General features: G+C 38.6%; 1 protein-coding gene across 6 annotated transcripts in view; it reads left to right on the top strand.

Moving 5' to 3' along the window:
• The window catches only part of DCLK2 (doublecortin like kinase 2), a 79,436-nt gene that overhangs the window by 38,728 nt on the left and 14,620 nt on the right, over positions 1–26,088 (top strand). For 4 of the 6 annotated variants that reach the window (XR_004980071.2, XM_036381723.2, XM_036381725.2 and 1 more), the window contains exons 3-9: positions 5,287–5,389; positions 7,704–7,802; positions 9,060–9,107; positions 12,643–12,737; positions 19,136–19,208; positions 20,172–20,280; positions 23,818–23,875. Coding sequence is in view for 4 of the 6 variants with exons in the window: in XM_036381723.2 (XP_036237616.1) it covers positions 5,287–5,389; positions 7,704–7,802; positions 9,060–9,107; positions 12,643–12,737; positions 19,136–19,208; positions 20,172–20,280; positions 23,818–23,875 (585 nt within the window). In the remaining 2 variants the exon portion in view is untranslated. The remainder of the gene's footprint in view (positions 1–5,286; positions 5,390–7,703; positions 7,803–9,059; positions 9,108–12,642; positions 12,738–19,135; positions 19,209–20,171; positions 20,281–23,817; positions 23,876–26,088) is intronic. The other 2 variants (XR_004980072.2, XM_036381724.2) reach the window with 1 other exon arrangement.

The raw sequence follows: 26,088 nt of genomic DNA, 5'->3' as shown, positions 1-26,088 counted from the left end.
TCCTTTTGGTGATGGAGCTGAAATGGCAGACAGACAACTGAACTGTTCATGCAGGAGTGATTTCCTTGCATTTTGCACCATAAACCCTGGAAATATAAGGCTGGCAGCTTCAGAAAACACTGCAAGAATTTTAATAAGTCTGAATGGCAGTGAAGAGGAAGTGGCAGTGCTAAAAGTATTTCAAAAGAGGAAATAAAAATGGTGATTGCAAATATGACCTGACTGGTAAAGCAGACAAATATTTTACTTTTGCTTACTCAGAAAAAAAGTTGGTGCAAAGGGCAGAACTGCCAGGGCAGCACAGTTATAATCTGTCCCAGTCAGAGGAACAGCATTTCCTACAAAAAACGTGGAGACCCCTCACAATTAAGGCAGTAGCAGGAAGGTTGTATCTAGATTTGTCATGCTGATGTTTAAAAGATTGCTTGCATTTTTTTTTTCAGCAATTCATGGGGAAAAAAAAACCCACTGTAGTCCTTGAAGAATTTCAGCCTCAAATGCTCAGCTGCTGAGCTGAAAATACATTCACAAATCCAGCTGTTGCTGTGCATGCTAGTTTTCCTAGTTTTCTTTTTGCCTTGTATGTTCTGTGCTTCCTTTTAAAAATATTTACACCATATCCTGTTTTCTTGAAGTCAGTAGATAGAAGTATTTCTTCCATTGTTAAAACAAATACAAATAATCTCTTGTATTTTTTCCAGTTTTGATGTTTGAGATCCATTTTCAGCTGTGCTGAGAATTTGTCATCCAGAGAAGCTTTCCCCAGACAGAAGGTGTGGCTCTTCAGGCTTAAACTGTGCAGTCCTGTAGCTGATTACTTCAATAGAATCAGACATACTAAATTAAGCCAAACTATTTGTCTTTATAGCCCTTCCTTCTACGTTTAGAATGAAGCACATTTGTGGAGCTGGAATAGAGACAGTTTACCCACCAAGCTCCTGCCTGGGGGCTGTTGATATGTGATCACAGAACTCTGTTGACTGCTACAGATTTCTGGGAATTTGAATTTCCAGGAATTTTTCAAGTGTTTATAAAACCTTCTTGGCTCTCGTCTCTCTCTTTTTTTTTTTTTTTTCTTTTTTTTTTTTTTAAGTATTTTTCTTCTGGAGATTGTAGGAAGAATATTTTCTGGATAAACCTTCATCTATTTATTTCATTTTTTTCCCATTGTATCATAAAGGGCAATCAATAAATACATGATGAATTCTATTTATAAACAGTTGATCATTATTCATGCTTTTTCTGGAGGGAATGTATCTTCTGTTTGTTCAATGCAGTGGAAGCAGGGATTGATGTAAATCACACTTCAAGGCATGTGTGCTGGTAAGAGGAAAGGGATTTCCATATGGATGACAATTTGTATGTTCTAATCCAGTGGCTTGATCTGACTGAAGAAGTATTTCTTTGAAAAGAGCAAACTTCTTTGATTTTAAATGTGTGTCAGAAACATAAGCCTATTGTGGAAAGTAACTATGATGGGTGTATGTGACATTAAAGCACTGCACTAGTACACAGCAGTGGATCAGGAATCTGATTTTTCAAAGTGATGTGGTTTTTTTTCTCCCTTCTTTTTCAATACCCCATGTTTGTGAGTTTTTTCCTGCCACATTTTAAGCCACATTTTTTGTGCTTTTAGCTGTAGATTTTGTAGTGCTTTGACCAGTAATTGTCTTAACAAGCTGTTGTTATGCCTGACACTCCTGTAACATAGTGCATATTTAGTCACATGTGCCTAAGAGAGGTCTTTGTGTTTGTCAGAAACTTCATCCAGTGTCTCAAGATTTCATTCCTTCAGTTGAGGTCTTTTTTGAGCCCATCAAGAAGGATGGGGATGCCCTGAATGGATTGGACATGGTCTCAGAAAGCTGTGGAGAGAATGCCAGTGAAAGGATTCTGGGGAAAGGACTGAGTACAAAACCAGTGCAGTCTCACTCACACATTCTCCACTCTGCTGTGTGTAGAGACATATTTTGAAGAAAAGCAGTGCAGCAAGACAACCTGAGCAGCCTTGAGTTGTCAGAGGAGCACCAGTTGTCAGAGTGAGTCATTTCTTGTTTTAATGGAAGGGATAGCAGTGGAGTTACCAGGTCACAGGCAATGTTTGTCTGGGAGAGGGTGATGCATTTAGAAATAAATAGGGTTTAACACATTTTAAACATGTTAATTGAAACATGCAAAGTCAACAGAAAAGTGCTTTCAGCACTAAGTGGGACAAAACAAAGAATGGATAAGACTATGGATAGATAGTGGAAAGAGAAGCAGCGTTATCGTACACTAGTTTGATAAACTAAATCTTGGTCCCTAACTTTCTGGAATACCTGACCTCCTATTCATATGCACAGATCCCACAGCTAATGAAACTTAAAAAAACCCCAAACTTTTCAAGATTTTTTGTTTATAAATTTCTAAACTGATTGCATCCTGATTAAGTAATAAAAACCCCTCTCCTATGACCTAAGTTCAGATATTCTTTGAAATGGAATTATGTGATTTGTGAGTTAGACCATGGTGGACTTGCAGCATTCAAAATCACATGCAAACAAGTTTATAATTTCAACTTAATAATTTTTTGAACACTGAGCAAAAATCTTTTATTTATTTGCTGTGATACATTTATTTAATTTCTGTAGGAGATGAAGACTTCATTTTAACATCAGTTTGCACCTGGAGAAATCCTCACTTGACTTTATTACAATAAAAGCCTAGAAAAATAACGATTAGGTTGTGCTTCTAGAAAAATGCATTTCCATTAATTTAATTTTGAAAATGCTTTCCTCACCTCATAATGTGGGGTGATTTGGGATTGGTAAATTTTAGCAGGTCTTTATTCTATGTTGCATACACTTGTTCAATGCTTTTCTCATTCTTGTGTATTTTAGATGTAGCCTGTCTGGATTATTTGTGGGGAGAAGGGAAACTTTGAGTATTCCCTGTTGGAATACAGCAAGCATCTGAGTAAAGCTTTCTCATAGCTGTGTTTATCTGGCTTTCAGTTATAATTGCATTTAACCCCTTTTTACAGTAATCTGTCTCGGTGTGTGAGGGCCAGGTGGGAGTCACACGGCTCAGGCACACTGTGTGGGAGCAGGCAGAGGCTGGCCTCAGCCTGAACTCCAGGACAGAGGTGCTGTGTCTCCACCTTCAGCAGCTTATCTCATCACTGGCACTCAGGATTACTCCTGTGTATTTTTGCCTGGGGAAGCTCTATGTACATGAACATGTGAGGAAGGATAGGTGGGAATTACACGTTTCTTAAAATTCCTTATTCATTCCCACTCCTAGTAGCCATTTTCAGCAGATTTTCTGGAGCATTTCTAAGGGTGTTCCTGTCATCTTTTGTGCACAGATCTGAGCCTCACTCTGTAGAATTGCTCTGCAGACAACAAAGGGATGCTGCTGCTTGCATTATACCCCTGTGAATTTCCCAGACTCTGACATAAAATCTGTCATTCCTTCCCCACTTACTCTCAGTTCATATGTTTGACTGGATGGGTTGAGGGGTGAGGTAAGGTGAGGCTTTCAATCAGAACAGAAAGATTAATTTTAGACACTTCTAAACCACAGCATTTAACTCCAGCCTGCTCGAAACAGCACTGCAAGGGCATCAGGAGCATTGGTGGGCAGGCAGAACTTGTGGAAATGGCTCCCAGCTTTAGGGACTTGGACTCACAGAACACCTCTGCCCATGTCCTGCCAGTGCTGCTGTGTTCTGGGTGAGTCTGATGTGTTCTGGAAGTTTTCTCACAGCTTTTCCTGTTGGCTTGGTTGCTGGTTTCTAGAAATCTGTGGAAATGATGATGAGTCCTCTTGTTTATTAAGCAGAGAGGAATAAATCCCAAGTTAGCAAAACTTCTCTTAAATTTGTGCAGCCTTTTGAATCCAGTTGTTGATGCCTCTTTGGCTAACTAAAAGCAGCAGGTCTAGGCAGAGCTGAAAATCTCTCTCATCAATGAGAGCAAGTGTCATTGCATCAGTAAGGTGGCAATAAAAGGATTTTGGTGCTGGCTGTGGCCCTTTGGCTGCGTGACACAGTGACACAAATGCTGGATGCTGTGAGTGGCTCTGGGCTGAGGATCTGGCTGCTCTCCTGGGGGAGCTGCCATGACAACCCCACTGCTGGTGGGGAATGCCCTGCGTGGAGTTCCTGCGGAGAGCTCGGGGTCGCTGGCATTCCGAGTGGCTCTGGAATATTGCAGGCACCAGAGAGCCTTTCCTCTCCTTTATGATCACAGTGGGTAAAATATGCAAATGGTCTTCTCAGGTATCTGGGAAAGAAAAAGGCTGGTTTCTCTAAAAGCAGATTTTTGTATTAGTTCTTTGATTTCATGGCTTTACCAAATGATTTTAACTTCTACTACTGAATTTAATGTGGGCATGCAATGTTAAAAAAAAAGAGAAACAACTATACATTAAAATTTTAATCTGTTTACATCTAAAAAAATAGCTTGCTTCCTGCAAACACTTGTTTCCCTCACAAGGGAATTAGAATGAGTGGAATTTCTTGTTATGGCTTTTTGGTTTTAACTGTTTTGAAAGCAGACACTTGCTCCTTCACAAGGTGATTTTTATCGACTTTTGAGGTTGGAGATTTTTTCAAGGTATTTGGTTTAGTGCTTTTAGAGAATGTCTAAACCATCTTTTCTTTCTGATATCCCAATCCTTCTTGACATACATTACTTGGATAACATCATTATCCAAGTAGAATCATTACCCATATAATTAAGAACAGACAACTGCAAAGAGCATGGAAGGGACTCTATTTCTTTATTTTCTTGAATATGAAATCCTTTTAATAAAAAGAGAATTACTTCATGATTTTATTTTAGCAGGACATTAAAACATGGAAATTAAATGCCTCAGAACATTAAAAAAAAAAAATTTGCAGATGCAATCACTTTAATTCAATAGATCTTCCCACAAGCTATTAATATATTCTTAATACGTGAATCTTTGATATTTGAATAGTGTTTTCAGATTTTCCTGTCAAAGCAATGTGTGTGTAGTTATAGGCAGAAGTCATCAGCATGCTTATGTAACTATAAGCAAAAATACAGGTGCTAAATGTAAGAGTTTTTGGAGGTAAGGGGCAGTCATAGTTCACATTCCTGGCCCTGGTGTTTCCTGCACTGCTAGAGATCTGACGTACTGAGGAACTGAAGTGCTTGTGTCATTACAAATGAATGTTAAGGTATCACTGTGAGAAGGTAAAGAAAAACTTATTAATTGCTGCTGTCTAACTCAAGATTTAGTTTTGAAAGTACTGCATGTGTTTATTTTGCTGTGCAGGTAACGTGCTTGCAGGACTTCTTTGGCGATGACGATGTCTTCATCGCGTGCGGGCCGGAGAAGTACCGCTATGCTCAGGATGACTTCGTGTTGGATCACAGTGGTAAGACTGCACATCCTGAACCCACTCAAATAGGAAATTCTCCATCCCATTCCCCTGTTCAGCCCTCAAGAATGGTGTGATTCAGGAAAATATACATGGGAGGATGTTTTCCAATGGATAAAAAAGTTTTTTCAAACCATCATCTGGATTCTGTAGGCCTTTTAAAATGTGCCAACAAACCTGATCCAAATTCTTCCAGAAGAGACACTGTCCCTAAAGTTACATGGAAAGCAGAATTGAATTATAAAATGTTCTGTCATGGATCAATGAATCTAAAATCTGTTAACAATGTTCACTTTTGGCATCTGTGACTGTAAGATAATTTCCATACTGCTTTCTTCATGAGATTTTTTTGAAAAACCTCATATGTAGCCATGCTCATTTCCAGTCTTGAATTACCCTGCCAGACAATTCACACACTCCAGTGTTGTCTGCTACAGACCAAGTGTTGGCCCTGTGTATATTTTGAGGTGATAGGGGTTGTTGGGTAGGGAAGGAGGTGAGACAATCTGGGATTTTGTGCCCTCCTGTCTGTCTTGGGCAGATCATGAATTGAGCTTGTTTATGAAAGCTGTTTTTCCATAAAGAAAAACTTTGTAATGTAAGTTCAAGGAAAAGGCAGTACTCTACTAGAGAGTTTTGGAATTGTCTTGAAATATCAAATCATAAAGATCTTGGGACTTTTTCCCCCATGTTCATGGAACTGTAGAATTGGTTAAGCTGGAAAGGACCTTTAAAGGGCCTATGTAGTCCAACCCCTGGCAAGACCAGGGACACCTTCAAAAAAAAGAAGTTCAGGTTGCTCAGAGTTCCATTGAATGTTTCCTAGGGTGAGACATATATCTCCTCTCTGAGGACCTTATTCTAGTGTTTTACCTCTTGCTCAATAAAAAATGTCCTATATTTAGCCTGAATCTACAGTTTTTTTGCTTTAAAACCACTCTTCTTGTTCTATCACTACCAGTCCTACTAGACATAGTTTTTTCTGTCTTAATTGTTCAAGCTGTAGAAACACCCTGATTTTCTTTTGTGAAAAAAAGTTAATTTCGTGTAAAGAAAACTTGTCCTGGCAAGAATAGTCAGATTATTCCAGAAGAGCTTCACATTGTGAATGAAGGATTTAAATTTTTTAAAAATAAAAACAACAGCACCTTCTGTTCCTGTAATTTTTACACACATCATTATTTCATTACAAAATGCTCAGTTGCAGCAGAAAGTACAGATGTGTATCTACCCACTGGCTGTACATTTGGATGGATGGAGGATTCAACTGCCTCCCATTCTGCTGTTCTTGCTAGGGTGCTGCTTTTCCAGAACTGCTTGATTATGTTGAGTCACTTAGTGAGGGGGTGACTAAAATGGTGTTTTTTAACATAGTTAACAGCTAAAAAATTACTTTATTCTTATGAAGGAATAGAAGAGCATGGTTGTATTGAATCGCAATGTAAATCCCAGTCTGGGCATAATCCTAATTTCCCTAGCAGACTTTAAGGCTGTAAATTTGCTTTTCCCATTACACAAGGCACAGACTAATTGATCTCATTTCCTTGCCTTTTCCTCTTTCTTTCCTTTATCTCTTCAGCTTTGGTGGTCCTTGCTTCCTCTAATAGCTCTAGGGGTCTTTATGGATAAAAGCAGGTTGTGTACATGACTGGCAGGACATGCAGCTCAACTTAATTTTTTCATGATGACATGGCATCCTGATGATGGCATTGGCATCAGGGACAAAATAAGGAGAGAAATTGATGGTCCCATTTGGAGTGATTTGCTAATGATACTAACCATAGGAATTAAAATGTTACCAAAATGGCAATGCATGTGTGCTCATTGATTCCTTTCCCATTGAGGTGGTTATTTAATGATATGTAGCTGATGGTAAATGACAGTAGTCTGTTCTTTCAGCCTTCTGGAAACAATAGACATTTTTCACCTGTTCAAAAACTGGTCACAGCATCAGTTTCTTGAAAAAGAAGGGAAATAGTGCTGGCTGGGCAGTTGCCCAGTGTGGAAGTGCCATTACAGCAAGAACCTTGGCATCAGCATATGTGCAAACTTGAATTGTAGAAATAATCCAGCCTCAAGACATGAAGAAATACTGTCTGCAGAATGTCACACTGTGTAGCTCAGACTGGGTTTTGATGGTGACTAGGTGAGAGTTGTGAGATGCTCTTACAAATCTGTTTGACTCAGCTGGGCAGAGATGTTTAGAAAGTGCTGGTCATTTTCTGGATGACAAACAGCCATGGTGCAGTGTGGAGGGAGCCTGTGCATTGAGCTGTTGCCAAACCCTTGACAGAGTTTGCTTGCTTTGTAGAATGTCGTGTCATGAAGTCGTACTCCCGCTCCTCTGCCATGAGGCACACTGCATCCAAAAGTCCAGGACCTTCACGTCGGAGCAAATCCCCTGCCTCAGGTACTACTGCTAGCAAAGAGCTGAACACATCAAATACACAAAAATGAATATTTTTCTAATGGGGTGAAAAACCTGTTGACCCTGTCTGTAATACAAGTGTTTCCAGAGGGGGAAAAACCCCTTTTTTCATTTTGCCTCTCACAGATTTGATAGTAATCGAAAAGAAATTTGCAATTTATTTTTTTTAAATCCTAGGAAGAAACATGGTTTCTATTTTTTAATTACAGGCACATGTAGTTTCAGTTTATGAACATTGGAGTAATTTGTGCTAATTGTGCTCTTGGGATATGTTTTCAGCATGGCACTCGATTTAACTGCAGGGTTATATATGTGGTTAAATTCATGTTCATTGAACCAGAGTATACCCTTAAATTTTGAATTAGAAAGGTTTCTCCTATATAAGCCAAATACTATCAGAAATACAGGCCTTTGCTGGTTCAAGTAATTTTAGGAGATGTACTGTAGTGTGATTGCCCATTAAAAGAGAATTTTTCTTCCTGTGCTTCTTGTAATTTCAGGGAGAGGTGTTCACACTGTGATTTTGCCACCAGTTTGGCTGAACACCATATGTTCCAACAATTTTATGTAAATAAAGGGAGAAACTTCTTTTTTTTTAAAAAAATTAAACCACTGCATTTAATTTCTAAATACTTCTTTTCGCCCTGAAATCAAACTATTGAATATGTAAATATACTATGCTCTTTTTTGAATGTAACTATAAATGTAAGCTTCTGTGTGTATTCAAAACTGTGACATGTTCCATATTCTCATCTCCACATTTGTTTTGCTTAATTGGTGCTGGTTAAAGTCATTTTATCGTTGGGTTTTTTCAAAGTGGAACATTAATAATCTGTTTATAAAGGTTGAATGTTTAACTGGAAAGCTTCAAAGGAGGATTGCAAAAAAATGTCTCATGAAGGGCAAGTTTTGCAACTGATCTACATTTCATGCAGTTCTTTTACCTCCAGAGATATGATGTAGAATATCTATCAGCAGTGAATTTTATGCAAAGTATTTAGATATCAGTGCTGTCATTCCCATGCTTATTTCTACTTAGACCCTCTTTAGTTTGGTTAATTTGAAAAATGTATGCAAAGTGTGTGGTATTTATCCTTCTATTTACTTGCCTTTTTTTTTTTTTACATGTGGTCTTTACTTATCTTTTATTTACCTTTCTTCCTTCCATGCATGTTGAGAGCTGTTTAATAACTTCTTTCCTTAATGTCTTTTTCCTTTGTGTCAAATACATGAGTACAGTAAAGAGGGGTGGCCACTCCAGTGCTCATTCTTCAGCAAAATCCCCAGGTGAGCCATTACTATTATGGCTGTATATCACTAGTGTGTCTCCTCCCTCTCCATTTACCTTTATTTTTGGTGCTGTATTTGGGAATGGGTTCAAGTTTGAAACACATTTTGCATTGGATGAAACAGAGATGTAATGGGTGTTGGATGTTTTTTTTTGTTGAAGTAGATAATTTCAGTGAAATAATGCTTTTCACTTGTTGGACATCCGCTAATGGTGTCAAAGTTAAATTTTTAAAGGTATAATTTGACTACAAGTAGAGAGCATTCTAAGAAGCAATACATTTGTATGTTTATTCTAAAGCATATTAAAATAGAAAATTTCAGCCAGCAAAAAGACAGGTGTGAGAATTACTGAAAAAAGCAGTGCAAAGCCATCTCATATGTTTCAATGTTATGTGCAATTTCTTATTTTTCTTATTTTTCTTGTATCACTTCAGCCTAAATTCTAAAAAAACTGAGGAATCGCTGAACTTTCAGTTGAAAGTCAAAGCATTTGTGAAACAAGTAACATACAAATTAATTAGAAAATAAATGGAGTCTTTTGGTCATACTAGAAGTAAACAATGTAGAAGTTATTAATGATTTTAAAGTTTCAAACATTCCAGTATGCCAAACATGCAGCCTAACATGCACTACTTCAGAATGACAGAAAAGTTTTGGTTTCTCTTTTTTCTGTGTATTCACTGGTATGCATGTGGAATGAAACCTCAATATAATTTATGCTTAGAAAATAGATTAAAAAGGTAAGTTTGGCATACATAGGCAATAACCAGCAAATCCATAGCAGCAGATTTGTGCCAATGCAGATTGCTGGGTTATTGAGTGAGGGAAGGAAAAAATGCTGCTGCCTGAAACAGCAGTGTCATGGTTCAACCTCAGCCAGCAACTAAGCACCACACAGCCACTTTAGGCACTTCCTGACTTCTGGAAGTGAATTGGAAGGGTGAAAGTGAGAAAATTCATGGGTTGAGATATGGATTGTTTAGTAACTGAAGTAACAATAGTATTAGCAACAATAATGCCCCAGTGAAAATAACGAAGAGAGAGAAATAAAACCCAAGAATGACAAGCGATGTGAATGAGCAGCTGACTGATGCCACCTTGTCCCAGAGCAGTGTCCCCTCTGCCAGCATTCCCTCTCATTTTACTGCTGAGCATGATGCTGTATGGTCTGCACTATTCCTTGGATTAACTGGGGCCAGCTCTTCTACCTGTGTCCCCTCAGCTCATAAGGAGCAGAAAAGACCTTGATGCTGCGGATGCTCAGCAATCACAGGGACATCCCTGGATCAGCAGCACTTCCCAGCACAAATCCAAACCCTGTGCTAGCTGCTGGGAAGAAAATTAACTGCACCCCAGCCAGAACCAGCAGAAGCAGTTGGCTGACTCCCTATAGATGCAAAATCTTTACATCTGCCCAGGGCCAGTTGCAGCTTTCCCTGTTGTTGCAGTTGCTTAGCAGCTGACGTGCAGTGGCTCTCCAGAGGCACTGGCAGAGAGGAATCTGCAGACAGCACTTTCCAGCAGGATCCTCAGCAGAATGAACTGTGTGTTCTATAGAGGCACAGAAGTTGGAAGGCACCTCTGGGTGTCATTTAGTCACACCCCTGGCTCAGAACACCACCCTTCTCCACCAAGAATAGCTGAGATATTAGCAAAGAGCTACAGTACTGTCAGTGTAATCTGGGCTCTTCTTCCTTGGACAGTTTTGGGAGGGAAGCACGTTATGTTAACCAGCCAGTTTCACTGGAACAACCTAGTGGTTCTGCCAGTGCTTAGAGAGGATGGTAGTGACTTGGACAAGGATGCCTTACAGTGGTCCTGTCCTGGAAGCAGTGACTTTTCTGTGAGCTATATAAAAGAATCTTTGAACAAACAAAAAATATTTTTCCTCCTGTGGTACTAGTTTGTTATTTGGAAGCAAACTCTGAGACGTTTCTACCGAATTATCTAATTATCTCATTTTTGGTCATGCAAGAAGCAGAAAACAGTAAGATAGCAGTCACTAGCTCTTGCCATTGTCCCACTTGCAAATTCTTTCTAAAACAAGGATGCATTGGTTATCCAAAACGAACTGTTGAAGTCTGCAGGAGGGTGGTGTACTCTTAGATGCTTTCAACTTCTCAAAAAAAAAAAAAAACAAACCAAACCTTAAAATCACCTATTTTTCTGACAGGCAAACATTGTTAAAATCAAGATGAAAATGTCCTAAATACACTGAATACTTTTTAAAGAAAATACTAAGGTCTTGGTACTGTAAAAGAACTGGGAATATAAATCCAAGTTATCAGACTTCAAGGTAGATTTATAGAATAGCTAACCACCAATTAATTATATCTTAACATCATACACCAGAGAAGGAGATTTTTGTGAAAACCAGGGATTTGTGGAAGTTGCAGTGCAGTCAGCCTGGTCTAGTGGCAGATGGGCTGCCCAGGTTGTAAAAATAGCCCTTGCAAGGCATCTCCCATACTCAGATAATGTTAGTGTGCTGGGTCCTGTAAAATAAATCCAGTAGTTTAAGTGATATATAACCCATGACAGACCTGAATATGTAAAGGAATTGTGCAGGTTATTTAATTTGAAGCTCAGTTTCTGTTTACCAGGGTTGTCTTTTCTTTCTGGAAAAATAATTCATCACCATGCTATGAAGCATTTTTAGCTCTTACATTTCTGCCTAGTATTCTTTTCTCCCATGAAAAGTAAGGATCAGCTGAAAAGAAATGATGTCTCATCATATAACATTGCATCATATTTGTGTCTGATGGACAGTGTACTATTCTCTCTGCATAATGAAATTTGTCAGTTTGACCTTTTCAGAAAAATACAAGGACTGACCTAAGTAACATTCAATACACCGGAGAGATAACAAATGTTGTATGAGGTCTGTCTAAAAATCTGGACTTAAAATGAATGAACTCTTTAATACAAGAGGGAGGATATTGGATATTTTCAAAGACACTTGTACTTACTGGAAGCTCAAAAACAACATACTATCTTTTCTCTTGTTGAGGTTTTTTTTCCCCTAAATCAACATTTTCTGAACTACTGCTGAAGTTTTCTGCTATGCAAACAGTTAATTCTTCTTGTTAGAACTCCAGTTCTGTGAAAAATGCTACCTAGAAAGTAAGGCCTTGATCCAAACTGAAGAGGAGGAGGGTCAAATATCCTCAGAAATATTTTCTTTTTATAAATTTTATTGTGTGATACCACAATTTATTGTGCAATTTTTGAAGGCTGTGGCTTTTTTTTTTTTTTCCCTTTGTTTCTGTGCCCAAAACTCTCTCCCTGGCAAAGGACAGAATGGGTCTTTTTAATCTCTGGAATGACAATGCAATATTTGCATGTCTCCTTGATGCCATATCCAGCCACATGAATTTTCAGGGTGCAGTTTTATGACATGCAAATATATGTTATTCCTAAATACTGAGGACTCTGTTTTGGTCTATGTTTGCAGGCTTCAGTAGTATTCAGTAGTAACTTTTGATTTTATTCATCTTTTCTTTCATTTGTTCACTTTCATTGCTTTGGCCAGTTAATGGAACCCCAAGCAGTCAGTTATCCACCCCAAAATCTACAAAGTCCTCCAGCTCATCACCAACAAGCCCAGGCAGCTTTCGCGGACTCAAGGTAAGTGTAAGAACCATTAAACCCCCTAAATTTCATTATTTTGTGACTGTGTGACACTGGTGCTGAAGGAAAAATAAAAAGCTATAATTTTGGAGGGTAGCCTTGCATGTATGATTTTTGCTAATGTGGAGAATAGATCTGAAGTAAGAATTTTGTGTTTTGTCTGGGTTGAATGCTCAGTTTAGGAAAGGCAGAGTGTGATGCTGGCTCGAATATGCCACTTTGTCCTCCCAATTTTCCATCCAATCCTCCAAGCAATTTGTATCCCTTCAGCCTATAGAAATATAGTATTGTTTTATAGTCTGTAGCATTGCCCAAGTTTCATCTAAAGCAGACTTATTTCTCCCTGGCACCAATTTCACCCCTCAGTCCAGTCTCCTGCCAGAAAGGGTTTGAGGGCTTCCTTTGGGAGCAGCCTGATGTCTGGCAGATTTTTCTGTGCTGCACCAAGAGATTTCTCTTCCACTCCCACTTCAGAACTGGCTGCATTTGCAGTTCTTGGAGGCTGCTCTGTGCCTTTGGCTCAGTGAAATAAAAGGAACATTCTGGGTTACAGTAGAGCATCTCATTGCTGCATTTGTGCAGCTGTCCTTTCAAGGGGAATTTTCTTATGGAATCATAAATTGCAGCCTTTCTGGAAGCAGACTGGATGGTTTGCACTGATTATTCTGATCAAGTAATAGCTCCTATTGGTGAACACAGCATTTGTGAAGAGGCTGCATAATTCTGTGGAAAACTGTTTTCTCCATTGAGAGTCAGGCTAAAGGACGTGATTTGAATAGTGCTCAGATTTGGGTTTTGACATGCTAATTGTTATCAAGTCTTGTTTTGCAGGGAGTATTGGCACTGGTTTTTGCCAGACTGCTTGTGATAATTCTGACAAAGAATTTTGATTATTTTAATTTATTTGTTTAATTTATTGTCTAATTGTTCAATTTCTAAAATAATTTTAAATTATATCGGTGGCTGTTTGGTTCAATAATTTTCAAGAGCAATAATAGTTCTGACATGGAAGATTAGAACTGTGTGTCTTAAAATCTGTCTGGACAGCTCCTCTATGGAGTTTATAGTAGAGGACACCAGAATCACTGGGCTTGAGGCTCTCAGCTGCTTTGCACTATATTTAACAAATGCTCTTTGGTCTTTCTTTAATGAAATTACAAGTTTAGAAATGAGATCATTTGCCTTGGTTTTTTCCACTGCTGCCCTGTCTGCTTTTAACTGATTAAAGCTCCATTAAGGCAGAGATAATTCTGATAGCAGCAAGCAATTCTCACCAAACTGGACATGTCCCCTTTCCCATTCACTTTCACTCAAGTAGGCTGCTGTACATTTTCAATTTGGAATTTAATTGGTGCTGGGTACTAATTGGTTTTTGTGTCAAATTATCCACTCCCATACAGTCAAAGACAACAGCAAAACCAAATTAAGCCCCTCAGACCTGGTGTGTTACTGGGGTAGTGAGCACCTCTTGTTTTATCCTTTAGGATGGATCTGTTTAGCAGTAGAGTCCCAGCTGTGCTCCTGAGACAAAAGATAGGGAAAGTTATCAGGGGAATTCCAAAGGGATCAAGTGTGCTGTTCAGTCACACTTCTTTCTCAATTATGTTGTAGAAATAAGGTTTGTTTTGGGGAAGCATAAAACCAGTAACACTGAGGCACAGTTTTATGCAAAACCAGATTCTTTTAAGAAATTCATACACCCTTTTGTGAAATTGGGGCTTTTTTTGGTTACTCTGATGAGAGAAAAGGGGGAAGAGGGAACAATTTTATTATTTGGAGATCATTGCTTTTCCCTATTGTTTAATAGCTCCTTCTTTCTAAGACTGCACTGCTGCACAGACAGGCAGTCTGGCTTCCTGCACTTGTATAAAGAAGGTGCCATGACTACAGCTGAGTGAAAATTTAGATATAAATACTATTTCATTGACAGAATAAGGTGCATTTTAGAGTTTTCTGTCTTTGGGAGTTCAATATTTTGAGTGATTTATTGTGCACAAATCATATATATTTGTTTTTGTAAAGGCTGAAACAGCAGGACTGAATAATGGTTTTGTACAAGCTTGAAGCAGCATAAAAAAGGGGAAAAAAATCAGGGTTGATGTTTCTGTTTCCTGCAAAGAGCAGAACATCAGAGCAGCTGCACTTGAACTGCACTTTAAAAGCTGTTTTATTTGAAAAGCCAGAGCAAAGTAAGATATTTTACTATCGATTAAAACCTTGCTAAGCTTTTTGTAGTTTGACAATCAATGTAGAGTATAAGTGATAGTGCTAGTCATCAAGGCAGCCAGCTTGCAAAAATACTGACTGCAGCAGTAATTTCTTCTCAGTCTCAGACACTGAATCTTATAGCATATTCTCTGAATGCCACTACTCCTTTAAAGAGAAGTCTCTTCAGTCCCCAAGGATTCCTTCTGCTTCACAACTCTTTTGTTAGGAGTGGTATGTTCAGGCACAGAAAATTCCTCACAGGAAAGACTCCTTGTGAACAGTTTATCTTTAAAGGGAAGGGCTGTCTCTCTCTCCTTTCTAGCTCTTCCAAGCAGAGTGCCCTTGTGCTATTAATTGTTCAGTATATACAGTAAGTCCAGCATCCCAACCTTGAAGAAGTGTTTTAAATAGTGGACTCTGAGGTTATATTGAAGTCAGGAATTAAAGCTATGTCTTAATAATAGTAAACATTATTGAATTTCCCCATAAACCCAAATAAAAGCCTTTATTCTGGTAAGTGACAGATGTGGATACTATGCACTCAATACCCTATATAGTCTTATTCAGGCTGTTTATTTTTAACAGCCCAGAATTACTCTGTAACTCAGCATTTCACTTAGCAGAGGCTTTGTTCCAAGGTGAAAATTTAGATCTAAAAGTTAACAAGTCAGGGTATGAAGTAAATGACTACTCTGTGCAGTGTTCTCTTTTGATCAAATGTGCTGAGTTGCTTATTTTTCTTTTGAATTCCAATGGAGATAAAATCTGGTGCATGGGTTATGGTAATGGTAATGGTGCATTACCATTGTAATGGAGATAAAATCTGGTGCATGGGTTATGGTAATGGTGCATTTGGTGTCACAGGACAGCTGACCAAGAGAAGTCCTTTTGCTGTTCTGTAGGCAGTGGGAAGGTTTAACATTTTGCTTTGGTTCTAAGTGTACATTTCCATGCAAAGCAGTTATGGGTGATTTGACTCTTAGCTCTTCCATCTGTTGTTCTGCAGACATTGTACCATAAAAAACATCCAGAAACTAAATTAAATTTGGAAATTGGTGTAACTTTGGAAAGTGGTGTTGTGGCATTCACGTTCTCTGGAGAAGTACCCTTTGCCCAGGATTTTTCTCCTGGGAAGCTGAGAAGCCTCAGAGAAAAAGGAAAACAATTCTTATCTCATTTGCTTCTTCTGTGTTGTGCTCACATATGGAATGTGCTTGGAGATTGTTTACCCACAGGTGATTGTTTCATTGGATTCTGATGTGAGTTGTTTTGACTCTTTGGCCAATCAGGGCCAAGTTGTGTCGAGACTCTGGAAAGAGTCACGAGTTTTTATTATTATCCTTTTAGCATTCAGTAAATATCCTCTCTGTATTCTTTAGTATAGTATAGTATTTAATATAATATAGTAGAATAAAGTAATAAATCAGCCTTCTGAGAACATGGAGTCAGATTCATCATTCCCTCCTGCCACGGGGGACCCTGCAAATACAATATGGTGTCATAACTTCCTTATGCTTACTTGGATTGCCTTATTGTCCCATCTTGAAATTAAGGACCACAAGGCCTTGCAATCTTTTTAAAAAGAAAGTAAAATCATCCAAATAAAGAGGTGTTACAGTTGAAGCCTTTCATAGACTCAGAATTATGCCAAATAGTTTTGTGTTTGAATTTGTTTGGGTGTTACTTTTGCAATTGATGGACCACACGGCTGAAGTGAAAGGGCATTAGAACCTGATCCAACAAATAACTTAAGTACTTGCTTAACTTTCAGCAATTGAGTAGTTCCTTTTAGTTCAATGAGGATGTTAATGTACTTAAAGTTAAACATGTGCTTAAGTGATTTGAAGGATTAGTGCCTATCTTCATCAAGGTTTTTGATCTCCTCAGTGTTGTACACATGTGCTTTGTGTGTAGTTATATGTAAAGATCATTTACATGTGATTATCCAGCCTAGTGACACAGGGGCCACAGCAGTTCATAGAGGGATTCTTTCAGGTATGCATTTGGTGAGTTTACAATTCATGTGTAAGGATTAAAAAAAAAATACTAAGTTTCTGTCTTACACATTATGTTACCATTAAAGTGTTATAATAGTAAATACTCACAATATCTCTATGAAACACTGATTATATAAATAGCATTTTATTTATGTTCAGATTATCTTTTAGTCCCTTCTTACTGCAGCCTTTCAGGAAGAATTACAATGACATAACCAAAGTGTCCCCAGATTTCAGAGAATACTTCTGCAAAATTAATCCACAGTCCCACTAAAATACTGATACTCCACAGTTAGGTTCACCACCATTCCATGTAGCTGCCAAGGAGTTAGGTATTTTTTTCAATATGAAAATAATCCCCAAATGTTTCCACAAACGTTTGTGTCATGGGCACTCTTAATCCTGACTGCAGAGGTTTGCCAGCCAAGGTACCATTCTACTGCAAGAGAATATGGGTTTATTTATAAGGATCTGTGGATCCTCAATAAATAGAATCCTACCAGCTGTGGAGTTGTGGCAGAGCAAGGGTTAAACCTGCCATTTCAGATTCTCATCTAACACCTCAGCCACAATGGCAGCATTAATTTTCTTTTATTTTTGTATTCATTTTAGCTTTTTTTCCTGTTAATGTTTGCTTCCTTCTTGTGGTAAGAAGGAATGTGCCCAGTCATGCTCTGCCCTGATTACAAGACTGAAGGAAGTTGGAAATGTGGGCTAGATGTTCCCATGTATTGTCACTCACTGAAAACCCAAAATAGAGTACTAATATTCTAGGCTGATGACTAATACTTGGCCATGGTCTGTTCTGCTATCTCTGCTTCATGCTTGAAGAAAATGTGGCTGACTGGTTAAGAGACTGACTCATGATTTTATATAAATGTCATTTAACCCAAATGTCCTTGTTCCTAATCCCTGTTAAATAGACAGAGAACTCAGAAAGACAGCAGCCTTAACATAGCCTGGGTTTAAGTTATTAGCAAGGAGCAGAGTAGTAGCTGCCTGCTTGCTGTTTGGTGCTACTTCTGTGCCAAATGCTGGTAAAGGTTGTTGTTTTGGGGGCTCTGCAAAATTAAGTTGTACAGCTTCTAGTTACTGTACCTTTAGCTGATTTGGCAGCTCAGCTGCCACTAGAAACTTAAGCATTCATTAGCATTTCATGAGCCTTTAGACAATATCCCTATCTGTCAGTTCAGTTCTTTCCCTGACAATAGTGTTAATGATTTAAAATATTCAGCAGTGTAACCAGACAATGTCAGCTAAAAGGCAAAATGCTGCATTTGCATTCCCGGTGTCTCGAAAAGCCATTTCAACAGACACTGAGCTTAAGGCAGAGAAGCATTTTAATCCTTCCTGTGGTGAGTGCTGAAAACCACCATAATGGCCCACGAAGAAAACAAGATCTGGAACTTCACAGAACAGCAAGAAATGTTGCATAGAGGAGGGGGAATGATCTAAACTTTAATTTCATGCAGCATCCCTATACATAACTGTAATAGGAGAGCTTATAAAAATGGTGCACAGAACACATCCAGTATATTTTACTATTTATGGCATTCATTCCTATGCCTCCACCCCTTTTCAAAATAAAAACTTAGCATCGTTTACATCCCTGGGCAGTATGACAGGATGACTTAAAGTAGAATCATGAAGATTCAAATCCAGTATCAATTAAGCTGTTAGTGCAGGAAAATCAGTTTTCTTCAGCTGTCATGCATGAAAATTATTTAGATATTTGTTTATTTACAGTGTCACAGCTACTAAAACTGGATCTGTCTGGATACATATCTGATACATCTAAATTGAAATGTTTTTAGGTGTCAAAATCTTCACATTTATAATAGCCTAAAATATAGCCTGATAGGTGGCTAAATAAATCTGATTATCATGGATGTACCTGGCTACCTAGGCCAAAACTGCAGGTGTTGCTGAAAGGACTTTTCTTTGCTATTTACTGAAATCTCTTCAACTGCTTATCTAAATAGAAATATTGTGACTGAATCTTAAATTGGTACAAGTGACAATGATGATGAACTGTGAGAAAACAAGAGTGAAACTAAGATGGGAGTAGAAAAGTAAACTGAATCTGTATCAGTGTTTTTAGTGGGGTTCTTTTTCAACTTTGCTGCTATTTTGTACGGCTATTCTTTGTGATTACCATCAGAAATTAGAAGTTCTTTGGTCCTTCCACAGATCTCCCCACATGGTGGATCTTCTTCCAATGTGAATGGTGTATCTGAGTCACTCCGTTGCCAGAGTCCCGAAGGTAGGACACCAATAACTGCTGGCAATCCCTGCCCCAATTTGGCTGTGGGTGACACTTGCATTAGCACTATCTGGGGGTTTCTGATGACTCCAAATAATTTTCTGTTTGGAGAGGTTTGTTACCTTGTTGATTCACCTTGGAAAAATTTTGGCCTAATTCATGCATCAAGGCAGTAAAGTAAGGAGATAAATTTGTTAATTTATTTTGTCCATTGGTAGCATATTGCTGGACCTTGCTCTTCAATAGTTGCTGTCAGGAATTTGGCTGATTTTGAACATGACCTACTTTATCACTAGAAATGTGTTTGTGGCTGGATTGAAAGAAGAACCCTCCTCAAAAGAGCTCATTGTGCTTCAGGTGGAACCACTGGCCAATCAACTGACCTTAGCTAAATTAAACCTTTCATTCCTCATTTCTTTACAGCAAAATTAATTATTTTAAAATATTTTTAAATTTCATGTTGGAGTAATGTTTTTCATTTAAAAAAAACTGAAATAAGCATCTATCAAGATTACTTGCATTTTGGATGTTTTAGGAGTACCTAAAAGAACTTAAAGGCATTCAGCAGACAAAACTTTTTGGGTCTTTCATATGCATGTAGCTGTATCTTATTTGCATTTTTGCTTTGAATTTGCAAACAAAAGAAGTCAAAAAAGTAATTTTAGGTCAGAAAATTTTAGATTAAGAACTTCTAACTGCATTCATTACTTTTAGAATATGCCTATACAAAAACATAGCAAGAGGCTTATTTGTGTGTTCAAAGGTCAAATATCTTTGGGTTCATCTTGTTCTTCTTTACACTTGAGATAAAACCAAGGGAATTGCAGCAGAGAAAACAGCTTACTTTTAAGTTTTGTTTTGCATTTGTGACTGTTTTTTATCTGTGGAGCCAATTGGGAATACATTGCATCCTGCTGACACTTCTCTTCAGCTTGCATTATTGACTTCTCTATTTTTTTACAGGCTTGAATGGAAACAAGTTCTCAGGGTCATCTACCATTCTTGAGAAGTATAAAGTGGGGAAGGTGATTGGTGATGGCAATTTCGCTGTTGTAAAGGAGTGTGTGGAACGGTGAGCAAGGAAACTGTTCAGTCCTGCTGTTTATTGTACTGGAAAAAGCCCTGTGCATTAACATAATTTCCTCGACTAATGTAATGAGATGAAAGCAAAGAGCAGTTACAAAAATATGCACACACTTCAGGAGAAATAGGCATAGCAAAACATGCAGAGCTTCCTGTGTTTTCTTCTAGCAAAGGGATACGAGAGCAGAGAGCCATGGATTTTATCCCAAAAATAAAGGAGCCATCACCTTCTCTTGGTGCCTCCTCAGGAAACCCCACAGCTCTTCAAGAAGTCTCTCACACTACAGATGGTTGTGGATGACAGGAAATTCTATGTGGCATCTAAACAGCGCTTGAGAGACCCCCCCAGCCCTTCTGCCTCAGCAATTCTGCTGCTGTGGTGTCCCCAGTGCCTGCTGCTGATGTGATTTTTCACAGCTTTCAGCATTCTGTGGGTAGAGGACTCTTAAAGACGTGCACTTGTTGGCTATCAGCCTGTGCTGGTGGCTCCCTTGGGCTTGCTCCTTGTGTTTGGGGGTGTGGGGGAAGCCAGACACTTCAAATGAACCCTCCAATATTCCTGAAATATCCTTGTGCCTGATTCCCTGTGGGGTAGGCAGGACACCTTTACAGACCTGTGGAGTGCTGCTGCTCTTCCTCTGCAAGCTTTGTGTCACATTTGCTGCCAGTGCAAACATAGCAGATGATCTGACTGTCACTTTCTCAGTGTATTTTTTTAGAACCACTTTCTGCTATTTTCATCAACCTGAGAGTTATCTCAGTTTCTTAAATATTATGAGGAATCTCCAATTTGTACGCAAATACTGGGAAAACTCAGCAAATGACTGTGAGAAACATAAATGTTAGAGAAAAATCCTATTATTTGATCCTCACCTGCTGGTTTTAGTTAAATTGGAAAAAAAAAAGAATTCGGAATGGAAACATCTCATTCCAGAACTGGGGTTAGACTAACAGGTCTGTAGTTCCCTGGCTCTTCTGTCATGCCCTTGGAAATTCAGTGTCAGCAAATGGAAGGTCACTGCTCCCACCCTTGTAATCCTCTGGCTCAGGAGACTGGGCAGCCCAACTTCTATCAGTGGCACCAAAGAATGAGGCAAACAAAAGAAGCATTCCATGCCTTTGCTTTATCTTAATGTTAGTCAGGTGACAGTCTTCAGCAAGTTCCAGTGTTTTCTTTCCAACTCCCTTTGCTATTGACACACTTAAGAAAGGCTTAAGTGACTCAACACTGGCCAGTTTCAGCCCTAATGGGCCTTTGGTATTTCCTCTCCTCTCCCTGCATGAACCAACCACAGATCTGAAATCTTGCTGCAAACTCCACCTTGCTTCCAAAGGTCCTCTTGAGCACCACAAGGAGTTCCCTGCTCAGCCAAGCTGGTTCTCTGCCACTCAGTGTTTGGGAAAATTGCAATCTCCCACAACAGCAAGAGCCAGTGATCTCTCATCATTACCCACAGAGTAACTCATCAGTGCTTACATCCCAACCAGGTGATCCCAGACACCATCTCCTTTGTTTTCCACTGCCCTTATCCTCACCCAGAGGTTTTCATGAAGGATAGCAGGTTAAAGCACAAGATAACATATTTATTATCAGAAATATAAGCTGTGCATTTTGGAAATCACTTAAATCCCACTGGAAATGGGACAAGGGCTGCTAAGTCTCTGAATGTCATCTGTGCTTTTTAGAATGAGGAAAGTGGACTAGAAAAACAACCCTCCAATTATAAAAATTTTAAAAAGGCACAATTCCACTTCAATGTCTAGTTTTCTATGTGATCAAATCTTTAATGCAACATTATTAAATTAATTTTATGTAAAATAAGTATACAAAACCAATTGTTAATAATAATGATGAAAGGGGAAATACCAACTGTAAATGCTTCTCTTTTAATTTCTATTAATCATACATAATTTCTGATAGTGTTGTGCTAAGAAGCCTTAGCTGTGGAGCCAGGATCCTAGTACACAGCTACCAGCTGGGATGTTCTACAAAAAGAACAAGAAAAAATAAGATGGTCTCTTTTGTGCCTGTGTGTCTGTATACATGTATATAAAGACGTGAGTCAACAGATGGGCACTGACAGCTTGAGAAGAATCCCCAAAACCTGTCAGACAATGCTGGTGCACAATGTACAGGGATGTCAGCACACAAACTGTGTGGGTTATATCCACCTTTATTCCATGGGTGCTGCAGCAGAGGATATTTGCATGAGGGATTTGAAGTTGTTGGATGAATTGGCTTTGTGAATGTTAACTCCTCCTGCTCTCAGCATGGTCGGGAAGGTTCCCCAAGTGGATGTTGCTGATCAGTTGTTCCCAGGATTTCTGATAGAATGGCGTAAAGTACAAATTGTGATTGTGATTTCCACGCTGTACTTGTAGCAGATCTTCCATCGGGTCTGTAACATCAGAGGGTGGCATTTCACAGACACCATTTAGATAAGGGCTTCTATCTAAGGACCAGATCAGGTTGTAACTATGACAACCTCGCAGATACAGCTGCACTTCCAGGGCAGGGATTCTCGCCTGCAGTTTTTCAATAACGCATAAATGGAATGTTAGGTGTTAATTCAGTTCCTTTTCCTGTAAGGTGCTGATTTTGACCAGCTATATCTAATGCCAAATGCAGTGAAAAGCACCCTGGATGTTTGAAAAGATGCCTTTTGCTTTTGTTACCATCTCCTGTTTTCTAGAGGTGTTCTGATGCACACTGGAGGCTGTAGGCACTGGCACAGTACAAAATAGCAGCAACTTGGTCTTACAGCAATTTCATATGATTTTTAATTTATCAATAATATATGTTATAATTTCATCATATTTTTAAAAAAAAGATTTAATTGCATTGCTTTTTTTTCTACTCATTTTCCCCCCATCCGGAGAAATGGAGATTTTTATTGCTTAAAGGGGTGAAAGACAAACAAGAGCTCCTTTCTGTGAGAGTATTTGCTGCAAACAGTAATCCTTTTTTACTTTGTATATGACCCACCCTGTTAAATGTCATGGGACTTTAGATGACTGCTGCAGAATTCCACAAAATATTTTTTTAAAAAAAATTTGCAGTATCAGAAGCTCAAAATCAGTGCCCAATAAATTCTACAGGATTTTAGACTATCTGTAATGGACTATGGCATTTTAGCTCTGTAGAATCCTACTGAATTTTTTTATTAGGGTATCAATCTTCACACATGTATGATTTTATCTTCAAAGCCTACCAGTCAAACAAAGCTAAGTGGAAGGCTGAAGGCAAATTTTGCATGCTGCCTTAAAGGAGTGACAGAGTTGTGCCAGGTCACAAAGGAGAAATTGCAGCTGAATCCTGGGATTCATACACCAAGAGAGCTGGGTTGTGGTGGTCAGGGAAACAGCAGGCATGAATGCTGCTGAGGAAACAAAAACCAAACCCAGGTCTGCTCTGTGAATTTCCTGCCAGCAACCTCCACGGGCCCCAGCATGTTGTTCTGATGGTGTATTTACAGAAAATGCCACAATTTTTCTAATTATTGGCTGTCGTGTTTTTCTTGCTTAGATCCACAGGAAAGGAGTTTGCCCTGAAGATCATAGACAAGGCCAAGTGCTGTGGGAAGGTAGTGTACAACCATTTGCATGTGTACAGAAGCAGCACTAGCAGCTGCTCATTAGTCATAAATGGTGGGTGTGTTTGGGTTTTCTGACTATTTTCAGAGCATCTCTTTAACAAGATGATAATGTATCCAAGAACCAAATAATAAAAGCAGTGACTGTTAGTCTACTACATAATAGAGAAAAAACAAACTAATTGTTGTCTATTTTGTTGAGCTGGCAAAAAAAAATGCTAATATGCACCCAAAATTTATTGGACTATTTAATGTGTGAAATATGAGAGAGGAAATTTGCAGCTATATGTTTATTTATGCAATTCCCATCCCACTCTGCCTCTTCTTTTTCTCTCTGTATAGCTCAACATGCTCCTTTTATAAGCAGAACATGGATTTGAAAAAAATTTTCAGAACCTTTTCTTTCTGTTTATGTGGTGCCACCTTCCTGTTTCAACAAAGATCTCTTGTGTTCTGAAAACTTTCTTTTAATTCAGACTTAAAACAGAAAATCCAAAATTGTTTCTTCAGGAGAACAGTATCTCATATAATGCAAGCAAAAATCTGAGAGTGTCAGACCTCTTCTTTCCCTTCATACTTCTTGAGTATAGATATTTTTAAAAGAAGAAAACTGCCTCCCCTCTTTGTGTGGTAAGGAGCTGTGTGATGCTGTGATGACTTCCTATTAGGAGAGGTCCTTAAACAGAAACATTTTATCTGTGCAGGTTTTAAACCATGTTTTAGATGCTAGGAGATGAGGTTTTCATTTTACCTCATATTCTCCAGGTTTATTTAGAAAATTTAGAAAGGAATCATAAAAATGTGCAGCCACAAGAAAAAGTGCTAGGATTGCCTTTCTGAGATTAAAATGTTGCAATTTCTTTAGCTGTGGAAAGGGTGATCCACTGTGTTCCACTGCAAACAAAATTTTTGGATGATGTGTACAGCTTGCAACTTTAGATGGTTTTTTTACTTGTCTGAGTCAGCTGCTTAGGTATCATAAATTGGAATGGTCTGGAGATAGATATTCTATTTTAAACAGTACAGTTGAGAGGAATTTTCTATTTATCATTCTCCTTTCTTCAAAACATCTATAAAAAGAGAAATCAACCCTATGGATGCACAGCTGCCCATTTTGAAAGGACCTATATCTGTAGAGCTAGAGACTGTTGGAAGATATTTATACCTCTTAGGTAGAATCATCCTGGAAGAATTCCAAGAAAGGAAATAATTAAATTTTGCTACAGCTTTTTCCTTCCTCGCTCAGTTCCACAGCCCTTCCTTAAAAGCACCCATCCCATCCAGCCCAAATTTGGATGATTTAAGTGTTGCTCACTGTTCCTTGATCTTGGATGTTCAGAAATTTGAATCCAATTGACTGTTTTCCACAAGGGGCTCAAATGCTCATTACACAATAGTGTCTCTAAATAAATCTTAGTAATGTAGACTGAAACATATATTGCACTATCCAGGAGAACACCATAACAACTTTTGGAATTACTATTTTTTTCATGGCAAAACATAGCAAACAGTGGGGTGGTTGAAAATAACTAGCTACATATTAGTCAACATTTTTTGAGGACAGTTTTTTAAAGAGTAGCTCAACAATATTCTGGAGCCTTTTAAAAAATACTGTTTATTTTAAGTATTAATTATGCCTGAGCAGTTTGGTCAAGAAAGCACAGATAAAGCCTTTGTGCCTTAGTTGTAATTAGTGGGTGTAATAAATTTAATATGTTGCCTGTTCTTTAGGTTGAGAAAGCTGTAATAACATTCTAGTTTTGCTTGGACTCTTAATGTTAGTTTTGAACTTCCAGGCTTCCATTCCTGAGGCTTAGTGTGCTGTGGCTGTTCACATCTGTCTGGTGATGAGATTCAGCATTGTGTTTAACAGAATTGCTTCCTGTTTGTCTGTTTTGTTTTCTCTCCAGAGCACTTTGCTTGGAGCAGGCATATGTTTGTTCAGAGTGACAATTGCTGCTCTTTCAAAGTGAATGTCCAAGGTGTGGTGTTTAACCTGTGTGTGCTGCACTGCTCTCTCACCAATCGAGATGCACACGTGGCATGTGGTTTCTGAGCTATGCAGCCACAGAAAGCTTTGGCAAAAGCACAATGCATCTGTAAATAACCCCAGAAAAAGAAGGTGAAGTGGTGTAAGATCTCCAGGCACTGCCTGTGCACAGTGGATCACATCTCCTCCTGATGCTCTGCTCACAAATGCATGA

This window comes from Molothrus ater, chromosome 4 (genome assembly GCF_012460135.2).
Source record: "Molothrus ater isolate BHLD 08-10-18 breed brown headed cowbird chromosome 4, BPBGC_Mater_1.1, whole genome shotgun sequence".
In the NCBI taxonomy this organism is placed as follows: Eukaryota; Metazoa; Chordata; class Aves; order Passeriformes; family Icteridae; genus Molothrus; species Molothrus ater.
The sequence above is the reverse complement of the archived record's forward strand: the minus strand, read 5'-3'. Positions and strand labels throughout refer to the sequence as shown.